At 50.0% G+C, this 21,222-nt stretch overlaps 1 protein-coding gene across 21 annotated transcripts in view; it reads right to left on the minus strand.

Moving 5' to 3' along the window:
* Positions 1-21,222, minus strand: part of LOC132587502 (tropomyosin alpha-1 chain) — a 56,040-nt gene that overhangs the window by 13,804 nt on the left and 21,014 nt on the right. For 11 of the 21 annotated variants that reach the window (XM_060259757.1, XM_060259759.1, XM_060259772.1 and 8 more), the window contains 6 exons: positions 14,241-14,374; positions 11,520-11,637; positions 10,044-10,114; positions 8,424-8,499; positions 3,106-3,168; positions 2,381-2,450 (listed from right to left, as the gene is read on the minus strand). In XM_060259757.1, coding sequence (XP_060115740.1) covers positions 2,381-2,450; positions 3,106-3,168; positions 8,424-8,499; positions 10,044-10,114; positions 11,520-11,637; positions 14,241-14,374 — 532 coding nt within the window. Of the gene's footprint in view, positions 1-2,380; positions 2,451-3,105; positions 3,169-8,423; positions 8,500-9,651; positions 9,728-10,043; positions 10,115-11,519; positions 11,638-14,240; positions 14,375-21,222 lie in introns of all 21 variants that reach the window. The other 10 variants (XM_060259760.1, XM_060259756.1, XM_060259769.1 and 7 more) reach the window with 1 other exon arrangement.

Consider the following 21,222-nt stretch of genomic DNA (forward strand, 5'->3'; position numbering starts at 1 on the left):
GCTTCATCGGCAACTTGTGATCCTGTCCCTTCTGACCTTTCCAGCTCTCCAGTGGGAGTTGCCCAGGATTTGCTTGCTGGTGGATCGCCCAGATGGATGGGGTTGGGTGTGGGGCTGCTGTACTGCATAGGGGCTAGCATAATCTTTTCGAAATAGAGGGGCACCAAAGAAGAGGTACAAGGACTCCTTGAAGAAATCCCTTGGTGCCTGTCGCATCAACCATCACCAGTGGTCTGACCTAGCCTCAGATCGCAAAGCATGGAGGCACACCATCCACCAGGCTGTCTCTTCCTTTGAGAACGCATGCATAGCTGGTCTTGAGGACAAAAGGAGATTGAGGAAGAATCGCACTGCTACAGCACCAACCCCGAATCAGGCTTTTCCCTGCAGCCGCTGTGGCCGGACCTGCCTGTCCCACATTGGTCTTGTCAGCCACCAGCGAGCCTGCAGCAGACGTGGACTACTGCACCCTTCTTAAATCTTTGTTCGCGAAGTCAAGCCGAGAGAGAGCATAATCTTGAGAAAGGGCAATGAATATCTGATTGGTTCTTCTGTGGTGTTGTCTTGACTGCCTTTTTGGCTAGTGTGACTTTTTTTTTTTTACTCAGTTTCACCCGTTTTGGATCCTGTCTATGTTTTATCCCATTAAAGGGTTTTTTAAAAATTGTTTAATCGCGTCCCCCGTTAAGCTATTTTACTGTAAAATTTCAATTTTTTGTTGTTGTCTGTGATACTCAAGATTAAGGTTATTGTCCTTTTTAATCCCTATTATTATTAATTATCAATTGGCGTTACAATTCGATGTATCTATATTAGCTTGACACATGGGCAAACTGTATGCTCATTCCTTTCTGTAAGCTACTGTTATGCCATTAGAGGTTACTGGAATTGATTCCCCCCGCTCCCACCCACCGGACAAACAGCTAAACAGAGCCATGTCTGCCCAGTGGACACAACCGTGTTGGAAACAAGGAAAGGAAAAAAGGAAAGGTCCCCTGTGCAACCACCAGTCGTTTCCGACTCTGGAGTGACGTTGCTTTCACAACGTTTTCACGGCAGACTTTTTACGGGGTGGTTTGCCATTGCCTTCCCCAGTCATTTACAAGCTGGGTACGCATTTTATCGACCTCGGAAGGATGGAAGGAAAGGAAAGGTCCCCTGTGCAAGCACCAGTTGTTTCCAACTCTGGGGTGACGTTGCTTTCACAACGTTTTCACAATGTTTATGGGGTGGTTTGCCACTGCCTTCCCCAGTCATCTCCACTTCCCCCACAGCAAGCTGGGTACTCATTTTACCGACCTCGGAAGGATGGAAGGCTGAGTTAACCTTGGGCCAGCTACCAGAACCAGCTTTCAATGGGATAGAACTCAGGTCGTGAGCAGAGAGTTCAGATCACAGTACTGCAGTACTGCTGCTTTACCACTCTGCGCCACAAGAGACTCCCTCAAATAGCTCCCTTCCCAAGAGACAGACATAGAGTTTTTCTTCTGTCCTGCATGTCGCAACATCCAGAGGTTGAAAGACACACAGGCTCTCCAGGCCAACTTGAGTGCAACACTCAAATATCACAGCACTTTCCCTCCCTGAAGGAGAGAGTAGAGATGCATTCTGTTTTGCCCAGAGCAAAATGCAGGCAAACCAGAGACGAGGGACATTCCCACCGTTTCCAGCTTTCTCGAGGAGCCTTGCAAAAAGCTCTTTCTCTTTTTTTAGGGCGGGGTGGGAAAAAAGAGAATTTCAACCTCTTTGCCAACAGCCTCAGAGCGACCCATTTAAAGCCTCCCGGAGGCTGTTTATTCACACAGAAACAACCGCTGACAAATCAATCGCCGGGTGCCACCGAATTGCTACTCTGACCTTCTCTTATCGTGGCCAAAAATCTAACTCGCTGCATTCCTAATTGGAGTGAACACTACGCCCTTTCCCCTCCCCCTCCGCTGACATTTGCAGTCAACGAACCGAAGCACTGGAGAATCTCTCCTGCACAGCTGTGAGCTTCAGACAGTGGGATCTTACAAGGCTGAAAGACACACAGAGCTCTGCACATACAGAGCTCCAACCAGATCGCGATCTGGAGCTCACAAGCTCAACCAACCCCCGGCTCCTTTTCCTCTATCGGAAACACGGGCTGCATTTCCATTTCGGGAGAGATGGATCCGCAGTTAGGCGAAAAAACAGCAGCCCAGTTGAACTCCGAAGATAAACGCCCAGTTGGCAACCCCAGTATGACCTCCCTGAGACCGGGCAAGAAGCTGGCAGAAACCTGTGAGAGGCGTTTACTAGCTCCCTACAATTACAAAACGGCTTGCTACAGTATTGGCTGTTGTAAAAAGGGGTGCAGGCTGTGTGTCAAAAAAGACATCTGTTTTTAAAGACGTACCTTCTAAGTCATCGATGCTCTTTTCCAGCTTGGTTACTGACCTCTCAGCAAATTCAGCTCGGGTCTCAGCCTGCAACAAAGACAGACAAATGCCAGTCAAGACCCTGGTAGAGCATGTGGGGTAGGGCCCACTGCGCTTGCAACCAGAAGCAATGAAAGGGGATTGCTGGGGAAGAAAGGCAAGGATCTGGTAGCTGCAGGCATGTAAAGCCACACTGCCATCTATTTGGAAGGCCTTTGAGAGAGAAGAGGCTGTCCTCTATTTGGAAGGCCTTTGAGAGAGAAGAGAGGCAAACCTTTTAATGGGGAAAGGGATGCCTGGAGGACCAGGAAAACAATGAGGAAGGCGAGGGGAGGGTTCACACGACTGCTCTCACTGGCTTTAGACATCCTGGAATCCTGTCACTGATTAGGAACCTGAAGGCAAAGACTCTGGCAAGGAAAGGGAAAGCCAATTGCAACTCAAATGTATCTCTGCTTTCAGCCCAGAGTCCCGGTTCACCAAGGACATCTCCCACTCAAAGGAGAGGAAAGGCAGACAAGAGCAGAGAGCCTTTCTTTCTTTCTTTCTTTCTTTCTTTCTTTCTTTCTTTCTTTCTTTCTTTCTTTCTTTCTTTCTTTCTTTCTTTCTTTCTTTCTCACACACTCACACTCTCCATTCGTTTCCACAAGGAGAATGGGTTTTGTTTCCCTTTAGGGACCAAAAAAAGGGGGCACATTTTTACCTCCTTCAGTTTGTCGGTAAGGACTTTGATCTCCTCTTCATACTTGTCTTCCTTTTGCGAATACTGCAAGCCGAAAGAAAAGAAGAACGCCCACACGCATCAGTCGCCATGTTGCAAAAACAACACTACACAAGTATGAACATCAGAAGACCCCTGCTGGGTCGGACTAGTGGTCCATCTAGTCCAGCATCCTGTCTCACACAGAGGTCAACCATTTTCTCTGGAGGGCCAACAACAGGGCAGAGAGGCTGAAGCTTTCATAAGAAAATCAGAAGAGCCCTGCTGGATGAGACCAGTGGTCCATCTAGTCCAGCATCCTGTTTCACACAGTGGCCAACCAGTTCCTCTGGAGGGCCAACAACAGAAAATAGAGGCCAAGGCCTTCATAAGAACATCAGAAGACCCCTGCTGGGTCGGACTAGTGGCCCATCTAGTCCAGTGTCCTGTCTCACACAGGGGTCAACCATTTTCTCTGGAGGGACGACAACAAGGCATGGAGGCTGAGGCCTTCCCCTAACAAGATCATAAGAGCCCTGTTGGATCAGACCAATGGTCCATCTAATCCAGACTCCTGTCCCACACTTCCTCTGGAGGACAAGGCCTTTTTCCTGAGGTTGCCTCCTGGCTCTGAAGTTCAGAAGTTAACTACCTCTGAATGTGGAAGTGTTCTTTGGTCACCATGGCTAGTAGCCACCGAAAGACCTCTCCCTCCTCCACGAATCCCCTCGTAAAACCGTGGCCATCCCTACATCCTCTAGCAATGAAATGCTGACAACCACATTTCACCAAAGTCAAGATTGGGGGTTGGACTAGATGACCCTGGGGGGGTCCCTTCCAGCTCTGATTCTATGATCTGCCTGAACCAGCAGGTTTACACAAATGTAACTACCTGGCCTTTCAAACTAATTAAAGTCTCACCTCCAGCTGCCCTGAGCCCTGCTTGGCGGGGAAAGGAGCAGGATAGAAAGCCTAACAAATGAAGTTGATCTGGGAAGCAGGGCACCCAAAGGATCACCAGTTCCAATACAAGCTCACCCACTAATTAAGATCACCATCTGACGCCCTTTGCAAGGTACCCACCCCTTCGGGAACGAGACAGGTGGCAACCTGGGAGAGGTGCCCCGATCGTGGAATACCTCTTGGGCACCATCGATACTCCATGTTGAATGCCAGGCTAAGTTCAACCCCGTCAGCCTGTGCTTTTAACAGCACTTAATACCGAACAGCTGCACCCTACTCTTTAGTGCCTTATCTACTCTTATCTGTTCTAATCTATTTAAACGATTCACTGCAGCTAGCTGACATCGTTTTCAACCCGTCTGCAAACAAGCCGCCTCAAAGGCGACCACAGCAGAAACCAGGGATAGCTAATTGTTTTTTTTTTAAAAAAACATCAATCAAGCTGATGAATATTTGGGCCCGCCAATTTAAACACCCCGAAAAGCCGCTGTATTCGTTGGGAGAATTAAAATCTGCGTGGACAGAGCACAGAAAAGGGTCATAGTTTCTAAAGTCTCTGGAGCGTCTTAACACGTTTACGCCAGCTGCTCCACGGTCAACGTATTTTACTGGGTTGGATCAGGCCTTGCTTTCTTCTAGCGGAAGGAATATTCTGCAAGCAGAACAACCTCTTACTCCTTCTGCATTACTGTTAGCAGACCTCTGCTGCAATTCGATCCCTGTGCCGCTCGCAGATCAGTTCCGTCTAGGGGTGTGTGTCAGAGAGCTGGATAAATACCCCAGCTGATATCCGGCTGGGAAAAATACCTGAAATACCTGGCAAGCAGTGTTCCCTCTAAGCTGAATTAGCGTGAGCTAGCTCATAGTTTTTTTAGCCTCTGGCTCACCCATTTTTGTCTTCGCTCGGGAAAAATGGCCTCCGAGTAAACTAATTTATGTAGCAGCTCACAACTTTAATACCAGCAGCTCACAAAGTCAAATTTGCTCACCAGACTCCGTAGCTTAGAAAGAATGTTGCCGGTAAGCAAGGGTAGAATTCTAGCAGGAGCTCCTTTGCATATTAGGCCACACACCCCTGATGTAGCCAATCCTCCAAGAGCTGACAAGGCTGTTTTTGGTAAGCTCTTGGAGGATTGGCTACATCAGGGGGTGTGGCCTAATATGCAAAGAAACTGCTGCCAGAATTCCACCCCTGCCCGGGGCCCAGTAAGGTTATTTCATTGGGGGTTTTCCCCTCCACCACGGATAAACCAAATGCACACCCCTAATTCTCTCTAAAGACTCAATATTTAAGCGAACTTTAAGCTGTCTAGACCCAGTACCTACTCATCCGATGAAGAAAGGTGTACTCTATAAAAACTGGGGGGGGGGGGGGTTTGCAAAGAGGGCTACTCAGCTGCTGCTCCACCCAAGGTGGTCTCTCATCAATACAGACCCCACAAGCAGTTCCACTTTTGATACCTGTAATCGCTAATTACTGGGAAAGCCCCTCGGCGCCCATCCAAGACATACTATCAAAGAAGGCTGAACGAGAGCTGGCTGACAGTGCAAAATTATGGCTCACATCCAAATTCTGCTTTTATAACCTCCAGTTTTATGAGGATCCAGGTACATTACGTAGCAGAAATCAAAAGGGGAATTTTTTTTAGACAGCCAAATGAGGTCATTTAAAGCTGTCACAGAGAGGAGAAGAAGAAACTGGATTTATATCCAGCCCTATACTCTGAATCTCAGAGCAGCTTACAATCTCTTTTACCTTCCCCCACCCCCACACACTCCACAACAGACATCCTGTGAGGTAGGTGGGGCTGAGAGTGCTCTAGCAGAAGCTGCCCTTTCAAGGACAACTCTGAGTCACAGAGTGGCTCACAATCTCCTTCATCTTCCTCCCCCACAACAGACACCCTGTGAGGTGGGTGGGGCTGAGAGCACTCTTGCAGAAGCTGCCCTTTGAAGGACAACTCAGAGTCACAGAGTGGCTCACAATCTCCTTCATCTTCCTCCCCCACAACAGACACCCTGTGAGGTGGGTGTGGCTGAGAGAGCTCTCCCAGAAGCTGCCCTTTCAAGGACAACTCTCAGAGTGGCTCACAATTTCCTTTATCTTCCTCCCCCACAACAGATACCCTGTGAAGTAGGTGGGGCTGAGAGAGCTCTCGCAGAAGCTGCCCTTTCAAGGACAACTCTTGCGAGAGCTATGGCTGAACCAAGGCCATCCAGCAACTGCAAGTGGAGGAGTGGGGAATCAAACCCGGTTCTCCCAGATAAGAGTCCGCAGACTTAACCACTACACCAAACTGTCTCTCATCTGGGACTCTTTATCTGGGAGCAAAAACGTTCCAGAGGGAGGGCCAGAGATGGTGCGCCTCTCTACAGCCTGGCCAAAGAGGTGTTCCCCGTGGAGCGTGAAGGTAACCTTGGGTGTAAGGCTCAGATTAGGCATCACTTCGCTGGAGACCTAGGATGGTGGGAGGGATACTTGTGCAGCTGGCCAATGGGTGGAGAGGACAGAGAGAATAAAGCTGAGTATGAACTGGAAGGACCCGCTCATCCAGAGATCAGTTCCAGAACAAGCGGCTTTGCAGGATTCTGGGTCTACCCACAAAATCCCAGGTAGAAATTCACTTGAAGACAGGGCTCTCTAAGCCCGTGGGCCCCCTTTGGAGATCTGATGCAAAACGGCTACCTCAAGAGACAGAGCCAGCCACCGAGTGTCAGGGAGTGAGGTTATGCACAACTCTGACAGTCACTCTGCGGTGGTGGCAGCCAAATTTGTAAGGGCCAAGTAGAATAAAAGTCAGATGTTTGAGAGCCAGCAAGAGGAAGGAAGGGAGTCAGCTTGGAGAATGAATTTAAAATTAAAGTTGCTTTCTCTACACCTCTCCCTCTCCCCCCATCTATTTTCCTTCCTTCCAAGGAAAATAGATGGGGAGAGGTGGGGGAGAAAGCAACTTTAATTTTAAATGCATTCTCCAAGCTGGCTTTATCTGGAGAGGTGATTTAAAGAGACAACAGGGAGGTGCGGCCTTTGAGAGCCGCACAAAGTGTGTGAAAGAGCCATATGTGGCTCTGCTTGAAAAGGTGCTTTTTAAAATATGAATGCATCGTTTGAAAGTGTTTTCCTGCTAACGCACAAATAAACATATTGAGCCAGCTGAGCCGTCTGGCAGTTTCTTTCAGATCTCCAGTGGCCAATCAGAAGAAGAAGAGGAAGATATTGGATTTATATCCCGCCCTCCACTCCGAAGAGTCTCAGAGCAGCCTACAATCTCCTTTCCATTCCTCACCCACAACAGACACCCTGTGAGGTAGATGAAGATATTGGATTTATATCTCGCCCTCCACTCCGAAGAGTCTCAGAGCGGCTCACAATCACCTTTCCCTTCCTCCCCCACAACAGACACCCTGTGAGGTAGATGAAGATATTGGATTTATATCCCACCCTCTACTCCGAAGAGTCTCAGAGCGGCTCACAATCACCTTTCCCTTCCTCCCCCACAACAGACACCCTGTGAGGTAGATGAAGATATTGGATTTATATCCCGCCCTCCACTCCAAAGAGTCTCAGAGGGGCTCACAATCTCCTTTCCCTTCCTCCCCCACAACAGACACCCTGTGAGGTAGATGAAGATATTGGATTTATATCCCGCCCTCCACTCCGAAGAGTCTCAGAGCGGCTCACAATCACCTTTCCCTTCCTCCCCCACAACAGACACCCTGTGAGGTAGATGAAGATATTGGATTTATATCCCGCCCTCCACTCCAAAGAGTCTCAGAGGGGCTCACAATCTCCTTTCCCTTCCTCCCCCACAACAGACACCCTGTGAGGTAGATGAAGATATTGGATTTATATTCCGCCCTCCACTCCGAAGAGTCTCAGAGCGGCTCACAATCTCCTTTCCCTTCCTCCCCCACAACAGACACCCTGTGAGGTGGGTGGGGCTGGAGAGGGCTCTCACAGCAGCTGCCCTTTCAAGGACAACTCTGCCAGAGCTATGGCTGACCCAAGGCCATTCCAGCAAGTGCCAGTGGAGGAGGGGGGAATCAAACCCGGTTCTCCCAGATAAGAGTCCGCACACTTAACCACTACACTAAACTGGCTCTCAGAACTGCTGGCCCATTTCCTAAAAACGCTTGGCTAAAGATATTAGCAGGTGTCGTGGCACCCAAGGGCACAGTGTTGGAGATCCCTGCCTCAAGCATCTGACGTTTATTCTATGTGCTCTTATGCTGAGCAAATTGGGCCACTTCTGTTCTAGGGAGGCAAGGCAGAGGGACCAATTTTGGGGAATCTGTCAGAAGACCGGGGTTGTCGACCCATTTGGGCCCTGCCTGCGCCTCTCCAGCAAGAGCCCTACCTTCTCGGCCTGAGCCTCCAGCGACCTCAGGTTGTTGGTCACAGTTTTCAACTCCTCTTCAAGTTCTGCGCATTTGCTATTATTTCGGAAAGGGGGCAGGAGGAACATCAGTCAAGCAAAATGGGGGGGGGGGAGAAAAAAAGAAGAGGGGAGGGAAAAGATAGAGAAAAATGAAAACCGAAATCTCAAGAGCAAAAGGAGGGCCTTGAAAGGAGCTGGGCCTGTCTGAGACCAAAAAGATCAATCTGCCATAATGCCCCGAAGTGAACTCATGCACCCAAAGTGAATTCCTGATGATGCCCAGCCACAAGAAGAAGAGAGCAATGACGTTGGATTTGTATCCCGCCCTCCACTTCTGACTTCAGAGACTTCACAACTCCTTTACCTTCCTCCCCCACAACAGACACCCTGTGAGGTAGGTGGGGCTGAGAGAGCTCTGACAGAAGCTGCCTTTTCAAGGACAACTCTTGTGAGAGCTCTGGCTGACCCAAGGCCATTCCAGCAGCTGCAAGTAGAGAAGTGGGAAATAAAACCTGGTTCTCCCAGATAAGAGTCCATGCACTTAATAATAATAATATTTAATTTATATTCCGCTCTCCCCGCTGAAGCAGGCTCAGGGCGGCTCACAACACTACACCAAACTGGCTCTCAGTTGTTTTTATTTAGAACAGGAGTTCCCATGAGCACAACAGTGTGAACACCGGTGGGGAGTCCAGCGTTCCCTTTAAGCTGAGTTAGTGTGAGCAGCTCACAGTTTTTTAACCTCCGGCTCACCCAGTTTTGCCTCAGCTCAGGAAAAACGGCCCCAGAGTAAGCTAATTTATGCAGGAGCTCACAACTTTAATGCCAGTAGTTCACAAAGTCAAATTTTTGCTCACAAGACTCCCCAGCTTAGCGGGCGTATTATCGGGGGCCCAAAACTGATTCCAGACGAGTCCATCCCAAACCACCTCAGACGAGCTCAGCTCCCTTTCGAGGCTTGAACAGCAGCAGAAGGTTATCACACGCGCACAAACACAGCCGCCCAGACACACGCGTCACAAAAGGCCCACAGAAAGCCACACAAGCAGAACGCAAAGGAAAGTGAAGGGCAAAAGGGGGAGCCTTGGCCGCTACCGCTGAAGGGCGCAACTAGCAGGTTAGGTGAGGACAGCTGAAAAAGAGGTAGGTTTGCGCCTACGTCGGGCCATTCTAGAGACAGACACAAGGTGTAGACGAGCGCCAGTACCTTCTCCTCCGCCGCCATTAGCGCTTTCAACGTTTGATCCATTATCCTTAACTGTTCCTCCAGCTGTCGAACTTGGCTGTTAGTGGACACATGAAAACGCACAGAGCCATTCACAAAATTCAGTGAGCGAGTCACAAAGCGTGCAGTGAACCAAAAAACCCAAACCTCCCCCTGCTCCCCCCTCCTCCCTCCCCCAGGGAGACCACATGTCGACATGCAGCCATCACACGCACAGAGACAGACGCCATTGGATTTGGTGCACACGGTTGCCACGGGACACGAGCCAGTCACAGTGCAGAGCTGGACACCGACAGACTGCCATATATATATATATATCGTCATGCTCAGCCACAGCACCCGAGATGCTCCACAGCAACGGGGCGGGCGCTTACCTTTCTGAGAGCTCGGCCCGCTCTTCAGCCCGCTCCAGGTCGCTCTCGATGATCACCAGTTTACGAGCCACCTAGAGGGAGACGAAAGGGAAAAGGGAGGGAAGAACGCTCGCCTCTGGCTGCAGAGCCATGCATCCTCTCGGAGCTGGGAGCAGAGGTCTCGGCTCGCCGATAATCAAGTCGCCGTGGCAACCGAGCTGCCGCACAGGCCAGGCAGTCTCCTTAGTCATGGTTGCTGCTGGGCAAAGGGGTGGGCCAAATTTCTCCGCCCTCACGTCTCTTTCCCAGACACCTGTCTGTCTCTTCCCACAGGTCCGCCTGCTGTCTTCCCTCCCAATCTCAAGGGCTTCTCTACCCTCATTTCCCTCAAGGTGAAATGGGAACACAGGAAGAAAAGTTCGAATGTTCCCAAAGTGGAGAGGGCAACTCCACAGCCCTGTCCGCATAAGTGAAGGATAATTCGTCTGGGAGAGAGACTCACAACTCCCAGATCTGACTTATTCTTCTCTTGGGATTCTAGAGGACTGGGGCCATCTCTTGATACTCACTAGTAAAAACATCCTTTTCTTTTCTACACCCTGTCTCCAGGGGCGGAAACCAGTCAAAGGGTCAAAATTACTAATTTTACTGACAATTTTTTTTTTTTAAAGAAAAACCTGGCCAGATGCTGAAGAATGCTCCCGTTGAATGCCTTTTTATTGAAACAAATTAATGAAAATAGGACAATGTTTTCATTATTGTATGAAATTTAAGGCCAAAACTTTTAAAAATAACTGCACACTGGGGGGGAAAAAAATCTGCCCCCTCACTGGGAAGTTGTCATGTTTGCCCCAAAATGCAGCAACGGAAAACCACCACCACCATCACTTGTATTCATGGAAACAAAGAAATACTGTTATCAAAGATTTCAGGTTTTCACGGCTGGCATCATCATTAGGGTTTGTAGAATCTTTCGGGCTCAAGTGCCGTGTTCCACTGGAGAAAGTTTTTCTTCCAGACGTTTCGTTCTCAGCTGCGGAGAACATCCTCAGTGGCGTTGCAGCCGGAGCAGGCGCTCTGACCTTCTCGGCTGCTGCGTATTGAGTGAGGACAGCTGCACAGCAGCCAAGAAGGTCAGAGCGCCTGCTCCGGCTGCAACGCCACTGAGGATGTTCTCCGCAGCTGAGAACGAAACGTCTGGAAGAAAAACTTTCTCCAGTAGAACACGGCACTTGAGCCCGAAAGATTCTACAAACCCTAAAGAAATACTGACTTCACTGGCCAATTTTTTAAAAAAAGAAAACCTGACAAATTAATGACCAAGATGAAAAAACTGATGTTTCCCGATTCCTTCCTCACAAAGAGCCTCACCGGCCCCCACAGCGGTCTCCCAAAAAAGCTACACTCCACCCTCCCCGCCCCAGCCTGGATTTCCACAGCTTTCCTAGCAACGAGGGAAGTCAAACCAAGACACCCTGGCTGCCTTCAAGCACTGACCTCTTCATACTTGCGGTCAGCATCCTCAGCAATGTGCTTGGCCTCTTTCAGCTGGATCTCCTGGATCTCCATCTTCTCCTCATCCTTCAGGGCTCTGCTCTCAATGACCTTCATTCCTCTGAAAAAGGCGCCAGACGGACGGGAAGGTTAGAAGACGTCAGGGCCTGAGGCCAGGGCTGCCTGCACTCGATGCTGAAAACATCAGTATTCAACCCTCTCTCCGCGGGCCGTCAAGATTCTGCACCCAGCGAGGCTGGACTCGGCACCCTGCAGCTGGATTTGAATCCAGGACCATCTAGAAACCAGCAAGGTTTTGGGGGTGTACGCTTCTGAGAGCGGGAGCTCCCTTACCTTCAGCAAAGGGAACTTTGGCTCTTAAAAGCCTGTATCCCCCCACCCCCACCAAAGCTTCTGGGTCTCTAAGGTGCTACAGGACTCGAATCCAGCTCTTCTACCAAAGTCCAACTTCGTTACCCTCGGAAACTTCCTGCACCCTGCAGCACCTCCCATATTCTGCTGGAGTTAGACTGCAGTCCAGTAGCATCTTAGAAACAAAAAAGCATTTCAAGGTATATGTTCTTGAGGGTCAAACACCATGTATTGCTAGCTGTGTGAAACACCCTGGATTTGAAGATTTCAGCCAGCCTGCTCCTGAGTCTACCTCTCCAACAACAGGGGCTAACAACGCTCTTTTTAAAAAGCAGAGAATCTGGGGCAGGAGTGGACAAACTTGCTTAATATAAGAGCCACAAAAAATAAACGTCAGAGGTAGGTAGGTAGGTAGGTAGGAAGGAAGGAAGGAAGGAAGGAAGGAAGGAAGGAAGGAAGGAAGGAAGGAAGGAAGGAAGGAAGGAAGGAAGGAAGGAAGGAAGCAAGCAAGGAAGGAAGGAAGCAAGGAAGGAAGGAAGCAAGGAAGGAAAATAGATTGTGGTTGGTCCTGCCTTCTGTGGCAGCCATTTTGTAACTGCAGCCACCACACCATGTCAAAATTCCAGGTGTCCGCAGGCTCAAAAGGTTTGGGGACTTTTGTGCTTGAGGGTAACCTGGGGGACGGGGGGGTTTACATCTCTCTCTGGGTGCAGCACTCAGAGCCAGTTTGGTGTAGTGGTTAAGTGTGTGGACTCTTATCTGGGAGAACCGGGTTTGATTCCCCACTCCTCCACTTGCAGCTGCTGGAATGGCCTTGGGTCAGCCATAGCTCTCGGAGGAGTTGTCCTTGAAAGGGCAGCTGCTGGGAGAGCCCTCTCAGCCCCACCCACCGCACAGGGTGCCTGTTGTGGGAGAAGATATAGGAGATTGTAAGCCGCTTTGAATCTCTGATTCAGAGAGAAGGGCGGGGTATAAATCTGCAGTCTTCTTCTTCTACAACAGACCCTCTCAGTGCCTCCCTGAGATATAGCAGGCCCTTGCTCTACAACAGGAATCACACGCAAAGAATGTCATCATTGCAGGATTTTGGCTGGTGAAATCAGAAGTTTCCCGAAGGACCGTGTTTCCCGTGAGTAAGTGTGTGGGTAAGAGGTGGCCATTTTGGGATTCCAGGCATCTCGGAACCAACCCTGTGAAGTTTGGCTTGTACAGAACCAGGGCAACCAAAGGGGAAAAAAAAGATGATGAAGAGATTGGATTTATATCCTGCCCTTCACTCCGAGTGTCAGAGCAGCTTCCAATCTCCTTCCCTTCCGCTGCACACAAAAGACACCCTGCGAGGCAGGTGGGGCCGAGAGAACTCTGACCGATCAACTCTGAGAGAACCGCGACTGACCCAAGGTCACCCAGCAGCTGCAGGTGGAGGAGTGCAGAACCAATGGACCAGAACCAATGGGTTGAAATTAAATCAAAAGAGGTTCCGGCTCAACATAAGGAAGAACTTCCTGATGGTTAGAGCGATTCCTCAGTGGAACAGGCTTCCTCCTTGGGAGGTGGTGTGCTCTCCTTCCTCGGAGGTTTTTAAACAGAGGCTGGATGGCCGTCTGACAGCGATGAAGATCCTGTGAATTTAGGGGGAGGTATTTGTGAGTTTCCTGCATTGTGCAGGGGGTGGACTACATGACCCTAGAGATCCCTTCCAATTCTATGATTCTATGACTTTTAAGAGCGATTCCTCAGTGGAACAGGCTTCCTCCTTGGGAGGTGGTGGGCTCTCCTTCCTTGGAGGTTTTTAAGCAGAGGCTAGATGGCCACCTGACAGCAATGAAGATCCTGTGAATTTAGGGGGAGGTGTTTGTGAGTTTCCTGCATTGTGCAGGGGGTTGGACTAGATGATCCTGGAGGTCCCTTCCAACTCTAGGATTCTATTAGGAAGAACTTCCTGACCGTTAGAGCAGTTCCTCAGTGGAACAGGCTTCCTCCTTGGGAGGTGTTGGGCTCTCCTTCCTTGGAGGTTTTTCAACAGAGGCTGGATGGCCATCTGACAGCAATGAAGATCCTGTGAATTTGGGGGGAGGGGTTTGTGAGTTGTGCAGGGGGTTGGACTAGACGACCCTGGAGGTCCCTTCCAACTCTAGGATTCTATGAGTGGGGAATCCAACCCGGTTCTCCCAGATTAAAGTCGGGTGTTCTTAACCACGATGTCAAACTGGCTCTCGGGGACTGCCAAAAAGGGGCAAGGGACTGCAAGCTGCCACACGAACCCAAGAACTCGCCGTGCCCCGATCCTTGACTGTACAAAGGCTTGATTGCCACTCAAGGCCAGGAGCCTTGGGGGCTCAGCCACCCCACCTTTCGCTCTCATCGGCCGCCTTCTCAGCCTCCTCCAGTTTCTGCAGAGCGGTTGCCAAGCGCTCCTGGGCCCGATCGAGCTCCTCCTCTACCAGCTGGATGCGTCTGTTCAAAGATGCCACATCGCTCTCCGCCTACAGGAAGGAAGGAAGGGAAAAGCGTCAGGAGGGGGGATTTGGCTTTCACTCACTGCAAACAGAACCAAAGAGGTGACTGAGGAACAGACTTCTGGGCCCAAAGGATGCCGGAAGGACTTAGAGAAAAGAAATCGGAGAGCAGAGAAACGAGCCGTTCTTGGTGGGAAAGACGCTCTACGGCGACTGTTTTGCTTTGTGTGGGATCTTCCCCAAGATCAGATACCTGAGAGCGGAATTCTAGCAGGAGCTCCTTTGCATATTAGGCCATGCCCCCCCCCGATGTAGCCAATCGTCCGAGAGCTTGCAAGGCTCTTTTTTGTAAGCTCTCGGAGGATTGGCTACATCAGGGGGGCGTGGCCTGATATACAAAGGAGCTCCTGCTAGAATTCCACCCCTGGATCCCTGATCATACATTTCCAGGGCGGCGCACGTGGAAGGGCATACCAGTTACTTCATCGAGCAGCTGTGCTTTTTCGAAGCGAGGCGCTGCGCTAAACGCCACACCACATTGGGGTGGCCGTCGCTTTCGGCACAGGTGCCAACAACAATTACGTTTACCTGAGCTGGGTGGCCCAGGCTAGCCCAATCCTGTCAGATTGCAGAAGCTAAGAAGGGTCAGCCCTGGTTGGTACTTGGAATGGGAGACCACCAACGGAGCCCAGGATCACTGCATAGAGGTAGGCGAGGGCAAAACACTTCCGCTTCTCTCTTGCTTTGACTGGGGTGGTCCAGGCTAGCCCAATTTTGTCAGATCTCGGTAGCTAAGAAGGGTCAGCCCTGGTTAGCCCCGGGTGGCTGCACAGAGGCGGGCGATGGCAAACCCACCTCTGTTTGCCTCCCCTGATCTGGATAGCCCAGGCCAGCCTGATCTTGTCAGATCTCAGAAGCGAAGCAGGGTCAGACCCTGGTTGGTGCTTGGATGAGAGGCCGACCAAGGAAGTCCAGCGATGCTATGCGGATGTTGAAGTTTACAAATGGAAATGAGTTCTTTGTAAAGGGAAGCGACGGCACCAGGCCACGCTTCGCCCGCAGGCACGAATCCACCAGGCGCCGAGATCATTTTCAGTCTGGAACAGCGACTGATTTCATTGCCCGTCTCCCTCTCTTCCCCTTTTGCAGTTGTCACCGTGGTTTCTCTGCAGGTATTTTACCCCACAATAAAGACTATCAACTCGTTTCAGTTCCTCTCTCCCTCCTTCCCTTTCTGCAGTTCTTAACGCGATTTCTGCAGGTATTTTACCCTACAACAGCAGCAGGGGTGTCAAACATGCAGTTTGGGGGCCGAATCAGGCCCCCCAGAGGGCTCCTATCAGGCCCCCGAGAAACTGGCGGTCATCTGCTTCCTTCTCCCTCTCTCTTGCTTCCTTCTGCATCACAGCTTGTTTTGCAAGGCTTGCTCAATTGCACAGCAGCTACAGAGCAAAACCTCTATTTTCTCCATTGGCTGAGGCTCCTCCCTTGGGGAAGAAGGGGGAGGAATAGTTTGCTTTGCCAGGTTCTCTCAATTGCACAGCAGAACTACCGAGCCAAGCCTCTCTTCCTTCTATTGGCTGAGGCTCCTCTCCCTCCTGGTCCCCAGGGGAGGGGAGGGAAAGAGCCAGAGCTTCCTTTGCCCAGTTCCCTGGATCCCATGGGAGAAATACAAAGAAAGCATCTTTAAGACCAATGAGTGCTAACGTTTTAAGCATGTGTTAAGTTTTTAAAAATATATATATTTGTTTGTCTGTGTTCTTTATAAAATTTATATCTCTGCTACCTAATCTTAAATAGGTACACACGTGGCCCGGCCCGACCCAACATGGCTCGGCCCGACCCGATATGGTCCGGCCCAACAAGGTCTCATTTATCTCAGATCTGGCCCTCATAACGAATGAGTTTTACACCCCTGGAGTAGAGTGCAACTAGAAACACACGTGTTCTTTTGGACAGCCGCTGGTGGAAGTGACCATTTCTACGAGGGGGTTTTCCAAGAGGAGCGTATCCATTTTAAGGGAAACAAAAGGGATGCTGTTTTCACCGGTCCTTCTTCCTAAAGTGTTCCAACACATAGGAAGAGCCCAGGGGCAGAAAGAATGAGGTTAGGTCATTAAGGAAAGGAACAGTTATAGCATTCACCAGAACAAAGGAGCATGCATCTGTTTCTCTTGCTGTCCTGATGAAACACCCCTCCCCCACCCCCGCAAACTGCTAAATTTACACTGTAAGCTTTGTGGGGCAGAGACTTCTTCTCTTTTGCACACATCTTTCCAAATTGCTCTTTACACACCACATTAACACACTGCGAAATAATAATACTGCAAATGGCCATTTCTCACATCTTTTTGCTTTTATCTTGCATTCCACTGAAACTTCACCTCCCCTCTTTATACCCGTCTGGGCACAATTCGGCATCCAGGCGTTTAGTAACACTAGACAAGCCCCTGAGAACAGTTTTGTGCTCAACTGCTCTAGATCAGGGTTGGCCAAACTGTGGCTTGGGACCCACATGTGGCTCTTTCACACAGATTGTGTGGCTCTCAAAGCCCCCACCACTTCATCGGTCGGCTTGGAGAAGACATTTGTCTCTTTAAATCACTTCTCCAAGCCAAGCCAGCTTGGAGTTAAAGTTGCTTTCTTTCCACCTCACCTTCCCTCCCTTATTGTATTTGCCTTCCTTCCCTCCCCTTTTATTTGTGAGCTTCTCTGACCAATGGCCTTAAGCGCAAGATGAAACAGTAAATACAAAACAAATTACAAATAATTTAAAACCTAAATAGACTAACAACAATGAGAAAAACCAATAATCATGATCACAAGACATAATTAGATAATCTGAAAGACTACCTAATATTAATACAAAATTCCATAAGACTCTTTAGTTGCTTTCTTTCCACCTCACCCTCCCTCACGCATTTCCTTCCTTCCTGTTTTGCGGCTCTCAAACATCTGATGTTCATGTCTTGATGTTCCAGTCTGACCTCAGGGCTCCCCACCTCCAGGTGGGCTATGAGAACAAGGACAAACCTGCCAAGGGGTGAGGAAACACTTGAGGAAAGCAGGAGACCTTGTTTTTCAGAGAACATACTCCTGTGTCATAGGGCTTTTTTTTTTTGCAGCAGGAGCTCCTTTGCATATTAGGCCACACCCCCCGATATAGCTAATCTTCCTGCAGCTTACAGTAGACCCTGTACTAAGAGCCTCGGAAGCTCTCGGAAGACTGGCTATGTCAGGGGGTGTGGCCTAATATGCAAAGGAGTTCCTGCTACAACAAAAGCCGTGTCATCTTTTAAGGTTGTTTTTTTTTAAAAAAATTGCCGCTTTATAATCTGGAAGAGCGAGCAAAAACGGCATCCCAAGCTAAGCCACAATCTGACACGCTTTTATAAATGCAGCTTTTCCAAAGCCAATTAGAAAATCTCCACTGTGTAAACCGTACAAAGGAATTTAAGGGAAAGACGCCAAACGTGATCACCCCCAAGTGCCCATTTCACCAGGAAGCTAAGCGTGTGGCCCAGTCCAAACGGGAAGTCCTTCAGCACACCCTTGACCAGAACTGCGCCAGGGCCTGGCTTGGGAGCCCTCAGAGAACTGCGCCCCCAATTACTCCAACGGAGCAAAGTTCCACCCTTTCACTCCATTCGCTTTCGGTTCCCAAAACACAGAGCTGAGGATATCTCAGGCTGTAAAAGCTACAGCCTTTCCACTTTCTGGGAAGGGAAACTTGGCAAAGAACTCCGCGGCCAAAGGGTAGAAAGCCATTCACCCGCACGTTAATAATTACATTACAATCTCTTCTCTTCCCCCATCGCAGCCTCCCCTACCCGGAACGATTAAAGGTCAGCATCCAACTTCCTCTTCCCAAAGCCGCAAGGCCATGTCACTACCCTATAAGGCCCAAATCACTACTCTCGGGTTCTTCTTGTTCTTTGCTGTAAAGCAGGACTTTGCCTTATATGGTAAGCAAAGCTAACAGTGACCCAGCCGGGCACTCCCTGGACTTACAGATAGGCAACAGTTTCTCCTTTTACAATTGCGGTTTGTAAACGAGTTTCACAATGACGGAGTGGGCTGCAGGAATGTGCTGTGGCTACCGCAAAGGGAAACAAAAGGTTTCCTTTCCAGCCAGGGAGGTGAAGGATAACCCCCCCCCCCCCCAGGCCTCCCCTTCCAAAGGGCTCAGTTCAGACAATCACACACAAGCAGTGCTGCAAGAACTGTTATCTGAACACATGAAGCTTCCTTGTACTGAACCAGACCATGGGTGCCCTGACATCATTCAGATTTCAGAATCTAAGCAAGGTCAGCCTTGGGTAACGAACGGAAGGGCGACCTCCAAGGAATACCAGGGCGGTGACGCAGAGGCAGGCCACAGCAAACCGCCTCTGAAATGTCTCTTGCCTTAAAAACCAAGTCTAGCTCGCCACCTAGTGGTGCGTAACACTAAAACAGCTAGAACTTCTGGCTGCCAGGTCATTTTAGGATCTCGTGGCTATTCTACGCACACACTGCCAGGCAATAACTAACGTCAAGGTCAGTATTGTCTGCTCAGACTGGCAGAACCTCTCCAGGGTCTCAGGAGTGAGGTCTTTCCCATCACCTATGACTTGGTCTTTTGGAGCGGAGATGCCAGAGATTGAACCTGGGACCTTCCGCATGCTAAGCAGAGGTTCTACCACTGAGCCACAGCCTTTCCCATATAACAAGTGGCATCATCAGGGCTTTTTAATAGCAGGAACTCCTTTACATATTAGGCCACATACCCCTGATGTAGAATACTGCAGATTTATACCCCGCCCTTTTCTCTGAATCAGAGTCTCAGAGCGGCTCACAATCTCCTGTATCTTCTCCCCACACAACAGACACCCTGAGGGAGCTCTGAAGAAGAAGACTGCAGATTTACACCCCACCTTTCTCTCTGAATCAGAGTCTCAGAGCGGCTTACAATCTCCTGTATCTTCTCCCCACACAACAGACACCCTGTGAGGTGGGTGAGGCTGAGAGAGCTCTGAAGAAGAAGACTGCAGATTTATACCCCACCTTTCTCTCTGAATCAGAGTCTCAGAGCGGCTTACAATCTCCTGTATCTTCTCCCCACACAACAGACACCATGTGAGGTGGGTGGGGCTGAGAGGGCTCTCTTAGAAGCTGCCCTTTCAAGGACACTTCTGCGAGAGCTATGGCTGACCCAAGGCCATTCCTGCAGCTGCAAGTGGAGGAGTGGGGAATCAAACCTGGTTCTCCCAGATAAGAATCCGCACACTCAATCGCTATTCCAAACTGGCTCTCTTGCCAATCCCCCCTGGAGCTTACAGCAGGCCTTGTACGGAGAGCCCTGTAAGCTCTTGGAGGACTGGCCGCATCAGGGAGGTGTGACCTAACATGCAAAGGAGTTCCTGCTACACAGACCCTTGGTCTCGCAAAGTCAGTATCGTCAACTCAACAGGCCGCGGCACTCCACGGTCTTAGGCTGATCCTTTCACGGGGAAACGCTGGGACCTTCTCCATGCAAAGCAGATGCTCTACCGCTGAGCCACTCAGCAAGGTCAGGTACCCATTGCCAGATCAAGGAAAGAGGTGATACGGAAGACCTTTCCCTGCCTGAGACTCTGGAGAGCGGCTGTCAGCCAGAGGAGGCGGCGCTGACCTCGAGAGACCACAGATCTGAGTTCAGGAAGCTTCGTGCGTTCATCCAGACACGAGCGACAGAAACCTCAGATCTAGAACAGCAGTCCGAAGTCGACGTCACCTTAACAGCAGGTTTGCATGAGGCACAGAAACATTTGCTCCATCTTTGGTTGTTCCCAGTGCAATCTGGGATCTTAGCCGGGTCTCCCCGCACACCCCTGATGTAGAATACTACAGATTTTCAGTGATGGGGGGGAAAACAGCGAAGACGGCGACACCGACATTCCTTGCAGCAAGCCAGGATTCGAACGGTTGTCTGCTGGCCAAACTCAAAGCTCTCAAAGCCCCCACCACCCCATCGGCTGGCTTGGAGAAGGCATTTGTCTCTTTAAATCACTTCTTCAAGCCAGCGGAAAGCATTTAAAGTCGCTTCCCTTCTGCCTCCCTCCCATCTATTTGCCTTCCTTCCTTCGTATCTTGCAGCTCTCAAACACCTGACGTTCATATCTTGAGGCTCTCAAACATCTGGCATTTATTCTATGTGGCTCTTATGTTAAACAAACTTGGCCACCTCTGGCCTAGAGTGTCCCTGACTAGTGTTTGCCCAGCCGCTGCTTGAAGACTGCCCAAAGACTTAAGAACATAAGAGAAGCCATGTTGGATCAGGCCAATGGCCCATCCAGTCCAACACTCTGTGTCACATAAGAACCTAAGAGAAGCCATGTTGGATCAGGCCAGTGGCCCTTCCAGTCCAACACTCTGTGTCACATAAGAACATCAGAGAAGCCCTGTTGGATCAGGCCAGTGGCCCATCCAGTCCAACACTCTGTGTCACATAAGAACATCAGAGAAGCCCTGTTGGATCAGGCCAATGGCCCATCCAGTCCAACACTCTGTGTCACATAAGAACCTAAGAGAAGCCATGTTGGATCAGGCCAGTGGCCCTTCCAGTCCAACACTCTGTGTCACATAAGAACATCAGAGAAGCCCTGTTGGATCAGGCCAATGGCCCATCCAGTCCAACACTCTGTGTCACATAAGAACCTAAGAGAAGCCATGTTGGATCAGGCCAGTGGCCCTTCCAGTCCAACACTCTGTGTCACATAAGAACATCAGAGAAGCCCTGTTGGATCAGGCCAGTGGCCCATCCAGTCCAACACTCTGTGTCACATAAGAACATAAGAGAAGCCACGTTGGATCAGGCCAATGGCCCATCCAGTCCAACACTCTGTGTCACATAA

This window comes from Heteronotia binoei, chromosome 19 (genome assembly GCF_032191835.1).
Source record: "Heteronotia binoei isolate CCM8104 ecotype False Entrance Well chromosome 19, APGP_CSIRO_Hbin_v1, whole genome shotgun sequence".
NCBI lineage: Eukaryota > Metazoa > Chordata > Lepidosauria > Squamata > Gekkonidae > Heteronotia > Heteronotia binoei.